Source organism: Lolium rigidum, chromosome 6 (assembly GCF_022539505.1).
Source record: "Lolium rigidum isolate FL_2022 chromosome 6, APGP_CSIRO_Lrig_0.1, whole genome shotgun sequence".
In the NCBI taxonomy this organism is placed as follows: Eukaryota; Viridiplantae; Streptophyta; class Magnoliopsida; order Poales; family Poaceae; genus Lolium; species Lolium rigidum.
In genome coordinates this window covers 17,159,537-17,166,475 of record NC_061513.1, presented here as the reverse complement: position 1 = coordinate 17,166,475, position 6,939 = coordinate 17,159,537, and the positions used below count along the sequence as shown (strand labels likewise).

The following is a 6,939-nucleotide window of genomic DNA, read 5'->3' as shown; positions in this document are numbered from 1 at the left end:
AGGTGAATGAATGACCAGATGATCGGGTACTGCCGCGACTGATATAGAACTAGAAGTATAGTCCTTTGAAACATGCACGTGCAGATCGATGGAGCCAGAACTCTAAAACGCTACGTATAACAGTAGGAATCTGATTATGTTACCACGACAAATCTGCAGATTCGTTGCGAGGTTATCATCCTGGCCGTGGGCAGAATTTTACCTATACGATAATCTCCCCTACGAAAACAGAAGTTCTCTCTTGTTACGCAATAGACTCCCCTCTTCCTCTCGTCTTCTTATCACGAGATCTCAGCAATCTTTTACCTCGATCCCTGGCCTCCGATTATGACGACGAAGAATTTCAGGTGACGATCGATCTAAACAAACATCTGCCCTTTCTGCTTCCGTCACAAACAAAAATAATCAATGAATCGAATATCACATTATCACCATGCAAGCTCAATGTATTCTAGCAGCCAATCTAATCCAAAGCTTCTCTTCTTCGCAGGTCTTGCTTCTTCTATCGGACGAAGCAAGCCAGCCTGCCGGAGGAGGAAGAACAAGCGCCCACGGCGGTGGGGGAGTACAGGGACCTCGAGGGCGGCAGCGGCGCCAGCAAAGACGGCGGCGAGAAGCCGGGGTCCGGTGACGGCGATCATCGTGGCAACGACACGCTCTGCTTCGTCGCCTACTTGGTGACGTGCGTCGGCATCTACTACGTGCTGCTCGGCAGCTTCTACCTGCCGCCCGAGGCGGGGGCGGACGGTGGCGGGGTGGTAGCACTCGTCGGCGGTGTCTTCCTTGCCATCGGTGGCCCCGTGATGGTCGCCTTGTGTTGCCGCTCCGGCCGCCGTGCGCGAGGCCCCAACGCCGCGTCGGCTGTTGAGGACAGCTGATGGATGTGAGGTGCTGTCAGTTGATTAGATAGCAGGACCTGCAGCAGTTGTGTTCCTGGATCATGATGGATGCATATTATGGGTCTGCAAGGATATTCCATATCATTTTTATGTGAGTAAACAGGTCGTTTTATCGCTAAATTGATTTTGAATACTCGGTCTGTTTACGACGACGTGAGAAGATAGGTGGAGATATAAGTGAACCAAAATATGCATCGACAACTAGCTAGTACAATTTGTACTAGAGGGACATGTTATGGCAAGCAACCATGAAAACTACATTAGCTAGCTGACGCACAATGTTCAGCACAGCACGCTCATCACATGCCAGCACAAGAATCATAAGCAAGGAACTACTACTTACTAACAGTACGCTTGTTGCGAAATTACGAGCAAACACACGTTATCCAGATCCTACAAGGCGACAGTGAAGGGAAGAGAATCTCATCACGTTGATGTAGCCATACTACAACATCATCAGCTCGTCACCGCCACTGCCCTTGAAAGCAAGTCCATGGACATCCATCTACAATGCTAGTAACCATTCATACGGGAAGCAGAGCCCAGTTCTCCTTGCATCAGGAGCTAACAAAACCTAGGACGAGCCATCAGGCGACTGGCCATCCGCGGAGTCGTCCCTGTCCTTGCTCTCCTTCCACTTGGCCCAGCCCCATCGCAGGACGATGAATGCTCCGAGGGCGTACACCTACAAGAGATAAGTTGAAGACTTTATATGCTGTAGCGAAATCTTCATCTCAAAAACCACAAACTAAAAGATAGGTTGTGCTAATTTCCCTGAATACTAACTTGTAGAAACGTATGCTATCTAACGGAGTATGCTATCTAACGGAGGTGAATGAATGATCACAAGATCTGGTAATGCAGCAATATACTCGCCGGAAGATCAGATGAAACTAGAGGGCATTGGGATTCTCTGAACCAGTGTGCTCATTTCTCCGAACTTAACACAGTACTGAGAGAAAACAGTAAGATGCTCTACATAACTAGATGAACCCAATCAAAATTCTTACTGAATTTCAAATCATCACTATCTCTGTAAGCGGGTGACGGCAATACCAATGCGATGCCTCACAGAACCTTCAGATATACGTAATTGCTCCAAACCCCAGTGACCTTTAGTGGGTGTGCTGTTCCTAAATCCAGTCTCAAGTGAACCTAAAACTGTACTACTCCCTCCGTCCCATGAAACATGTCTTAACTTTGTCTATATTTGGATGTATCTAGACACTAAATAGTAACATAACATGGTGAGCTGTGGAAAAAGAGATGGTAACTAACTTCTCTAGCTTTAGGTGCGAATTATGTAATCCCCAAGTGGAAAACCGAAACGGCAGCCTACTGTATAGCTTTAAACAGCCGTAAAATGGTAAAGCAAGCAGCTAGAGTTCCTCCTGATTTCAGCAATCTATTCTAGAGTACTCACAGGGTTTTCTAGAAACAAGATCTCAGTATAGATAAAGGAAGCATATGCACCCGAGATCAAAAGTGAATTTCTGGGGACTTGGTAGCTAATCTAACACATATTCTCTGACAAAAAAGGATGCATCCAAGAGACTGAGGCAATGACACAGCCAATCCAGCTAAAAATCTCGTCTTGAGTCCTATACAGTTTAGCTCACTACGCTCAGATCGAACCACAATGAGATGGACATGCCTAAATCCAGCTGCTGCACAAGGATTGCTTTGTCAGGAATCGCATAAGGTTGACTACACGATGGGCTTCTTACTGAACTGAAAATCATGACTGTCTCTATGTTAACAAGTAGGTTGATGACGACTTAACCAATGAAGTTTAGCAGAACCTTACTCGCGAAAAAAAAAAAGAAGTTTAGCAGAACCTTCAGAGATATGCAGTAATCGCTTCAAACCCCAGTGACCTCAAAGTGGTTTCTAAATACTAAATCTGGTATCAAGTAAACATAGAATCGTACTACGTCAACACTACATGTACTGCCATGCTCAGTTTTAAGTAACAATTGACATAAAAAATTAATATGTTCTGCATCAAGTAGATGAACCAAATGAAAACTTTACTGAACTTGATATCATCACACCAGACTACGACATAACAACCGATGTCTAACAGAGATATCTAATCTCTTCAAATCCCAGTCACCTCAAAGTAGGTAGTGTTTAATAAATCCACTGTCAAGCAAAAGGGAATTGTACTACTACATCAATAGTACACTTGTCATGTTCAACTAAGGAAGCAGAGATGGTAAACTCCACAGTTTTCAGGTTGAACAAGCAGAGTGGTTGTTGGTTAGGTGCGAATTGTGTAACCCCCACATCAGTATAGTTTTAAACCACCATAAAACCGTAATGCAAGTAGCACGAGTTCTTCCTGATTTCCTCCATGAACTCTAGAGCACTCACAAGATTTATGGTAATAAGATCTCAGTAATAGCAAAAACTAAGTCCTGTTAGCAAATGTAGCATGTTCCCCACAAAAAAAGCTAATCTAGCACGTATTCTTGGAAATGACAAAAAGGATGCATCCAAGAGGATGAGGCAGTAAGACTAATACAGTTCAATGTGCAAATAGTATCGTGAGCACAAATGCCAATCCTGATCAAATTCTCTCCCTGTTCAGTTCAGTCCAATGTGGGATAACACTCAGATCGAACCACTATGACATGGCTACAGCAACAATCCAGTTAAAACCAAGGAATGGAATGAACTGACCATTCAATAGAGCCTCCATTCTCAAACCCCAGTGACCTCGAAGTGGTTGATGTATACTAAATTGGGTATCAAGTAAACCTAGAATTATACTAGGTCAACATTACACTTGCCATGCTCAGCTATGGAAGCAGAGACAGTTTTGAACACCAATTGACACAAAACCGTAATATGGACTGCATCAACTAGATGAACCAAGCCAATCCTTCCTACTGAACTTTACATGATCACAATCTCTACATGACAAGAGATGTCTCACAGAGATACGTCATCGCTTAAAACTCCAGTGACCTCAAAGGGGTTGCTAAATACAGTATCTACCACATGTAATATTGTACTAACATCAACAGTAGACTTGCCATGCTCAACTTTGGAAAAGAGTTGGTAAAACCTCCAATTTTCAGGTTCAAAAATCAACACAGTAGAAACTAGAAAGTAGTAGTTGTTTAAGTGCAAATTGTATAATCCCCAAATGGAACACAACTAAACAGTAGCCTAAATTATATAGTTATAAATAGCAGTAAACTCGTAAAGCAAGTGGCGCGAGTTCCTCCCGATTTCTGCAATCTATAATAGAGCGCTCACAAGCTTTCTGGAAATAAAATGTCAGTAACAGCGAAAATTGGGATTTTGATGGCTAATATAGCACATATTCTCCGTCGGAAAAGGATGCATCCACCAAACTAAGACTAAACACCACCATACAGTTCAGTGTGCAAACAGAATTCGTGAGGACGAATTTCAATCCTGCTATAACTATTTCCCTGTTCAGTTCAGTTCAGCTCATCTTACTGTGGATAATCCTCAGATCGAACCACAACAAGATGAGTAGATGACCACACACCTAAATCCAACTGTACACTGAACAAGGATTGCTCCGTCAGTTTTGCGTGAGGAACTGAGACTTCATAGCTAATCTAGACGTATACTCTCACAAAAAGGATGCATCCACGACATTAGAGTCCTGACCGTCCAACACTATACAGTTCAATGGCAAACAAAATGGTCAGCATGAGAGGACAATACAGCCACAAAATCCCCCCAGTTCAGTTTAGTTTTTTTTTCGAGAATATAGTTCAGTTGAGCTCACTGTGAGATGGCCACACAGCAACACCCCACCTAAATCGAACTGCTAAACAGAAAAAAAAAAGTGCTTTATCGTGTTTTGCGTCAGGAATCGCATGAAGATGGCGCACCCCATCTCAAAACCTAGGAAGGAATCCAGAGCGCGGTAGGCAGTCGTGTAAATTATGGGTGGGGTTTCTTGTTCGGCGGCGGGAGAGTAGATGGTGAGATGGGGAGGTGAGGAAGGTATACCTGCCAGAGGTTGCGGGGAGCCATGTCCTCCTCCTCGCCCGCGGTGCCGGGCGGCGGCGGCACGTCCTCCTCCTCCAGCTTTATCGGCGGAGGCTGCCTCGCCGTGTGCTGCGCGGCGCTGGGGAAGAACCGCACCGTCGACGGCGGGCCTACGCCCTCCGCGCCGCCGTCGGCCTCCGCCTTCCTCGCCTGCTCCGGCCCGCTTGCGGCGTTGCCCATCTCCTCCCTCCGGTGGCTTCTCTCCCCAAAACCAGAAGCTTTCTTGGCGATAGGGAACGTACGACTCGAGATAATAATCGCAGGTTAAGGGCCTTTTTGTTCAGATGAATTTCACAAAATGAAATTTGCATACAAATCCAAAGAAAGTTTTCCAATCTTATGAATTTCTATATTTACACAAAAGAAAACTTTCCCAGTTTTATGAAATTTTATTGCTTGTTTTCCCGTGAAAAGTGAAACCTTGCTTACACTCCAGGATTTTCTTCAGGTACTCCCTAGCATTATTATTGGCCCAGTTAATCCCATCCATTTATACAAACTTAGTCTAAAATAAATTCATCTTCATTTAACATGTGGATAAATTTTCTCGACCTGAGAGATCGAGAGCGAGCGAAGGGGCACGAAGACGCCGATCTTAGCAGCGACGATCCCACATGAACAAGAGAGGACTTGATAAGGGATGGCCCGATCTTCTCAGTAAGCGACGGGTGGTGATGAACACGATGGTGTATGCAGCGGAGGGAATCGATGATATGATGTAGATAACTTGTATGACACCAACGAAGTCTCTCGATTGATTCCTGTAGCCAATGCAACAGATCTCAACCCTGCAAGATATTCGCAACTCCACACACTTGCGCACGTAGCCGCCGACCACGAAGCGGTAGATTGCAATCTTCTAATCCCCAATGGAACAGCAGATCACACAAACTTTCAGTAGCATAAAACTCCAGATCGCAACGAATTGGAGAGTTGGGGAACAATAGTTTTGCTTAGCAAACAACTATGAACTAGGGTTTATCTTAAACGTGGTCTAAAACAGCTAGGGGGTCGTCCAAGGCACTTATATAGGCGTCCGGGACGAGTTCTGGTCGAAAGATACAAGTAAGACCGACCCAGAATAGATCTGGTCGAGACAGACTCGGACTTTTCCGGTCTGGAATCCGGTCGACCGGGCTGTGGACCGGCCGGTCCGGTCTGTGGTCCGGTCAACCGGGCGGCAACCGGAAATCTGCGAAGTTTCCGGTTTCTGCCCGGTACGATACGCTCCCTCCGGTTGGCGGCCGGTTGGCGGCCGGTCGACCGGACCAGGGACCGGGCGGCCCGGCGTGGGGGCCGGTCTGACCGGGCGCTGGACCGGCCTGGACTTCTTCTTCTCCTCTCGCGCATTCCTCCCGCTCCTCCCTCGCGCGTCCATGAGATATCTTCATGTCCAGCTCCTTGTCCAGCTTCACGTCCATCTTCACGTCCAGCTGCTCCTCTCCTCCTCGTGCGATGCTTGTCTCCTCTTCATACTTGATGATACATAAGTAATAGGACTTAGGTAGTATAAAGTTCTCATCAATCAAGGTATCGTTTAGGAACAAGGTCACCTGTTGTTTAAGTAGCTTCGCACGAGCTCGTGTCATTGGTCCAATCCTGACTTCATTGGACTTGAGCTTCACAGCGAGGTTCATCTTCAGTTGGTAATGACGGAGGTAGTAGTGAGGTAGGGATGTCCTCATCATCTCCCCCCCTTCAAAAGGCGTCGACCCCGACGCTCCAAGGTATTCTCCGTCATATGGTGTCAAATCAGCAACATTGAAAGAATTACTGACACCAAACTCATCCTCTGGAAGATCTATTGAGTATGCATTGTCATTGATCTTGGCAAGCACTTTGTAAGGACCAGCACCCCGAGGCTTCAACTTAGACTTCCTCAGCTTTGGGAACCTATCCTTGCGAAAATGTACCCAGACCAAATCACCAGGCTTGAACAACATCTCCTTGCGCTTCTTGTTCTTCCGTGCAGCATTGCTCTTGCCTTTCTTCTCGATCAACT

The 6,939-nt window shown here is 45.9% G+C and overlaps 1 protein-coding gene across 1 annotated transcript; it reads right to left on the bottom strand.

Moving 5' to 3' along the window:
- Positions 1–1,099: 1,099 nt before the first annotated feature.
- Positions 1,100–5,117, bottom strand: LOC124666485. Its single transcript, XM_047203835.1, has 2 exons — positions 4,899–5,117; positions 1,100–1,584 (listed from the first exon to the last, which is right to left on the bottom strand). Exons 1-2 carry the CDS (start codon positions 5,115–5,117, stop codon positions 1,474–1,476), a joined length of 330 nt encoding a protein of 109 aa, XP_047059791.1. The 3' UTR covers positions 1,100–1,473.
- Between the last annotated feature and the right edge of the window lie 1,822 nt (positions 5,118–6,939).

Excerpts from the sequence above, each read along its gene's own strand:
- LOC124666485 (XM_047203835.1), bottom strand. The coding sequence starts at position 5,117 with ATGGGCAACGCCGCAAGCGGGCCGGAGCAGGCGAGGAAGGCGGAGGCC. Across the intron at positions 1,585-4,898 it reads CTCCCCGCAACCTCTGGCAG|GTGTACGCCCTCGGAGCATT; the intron begins GTATACCTTCCT and ends TATCTCTTGTAG.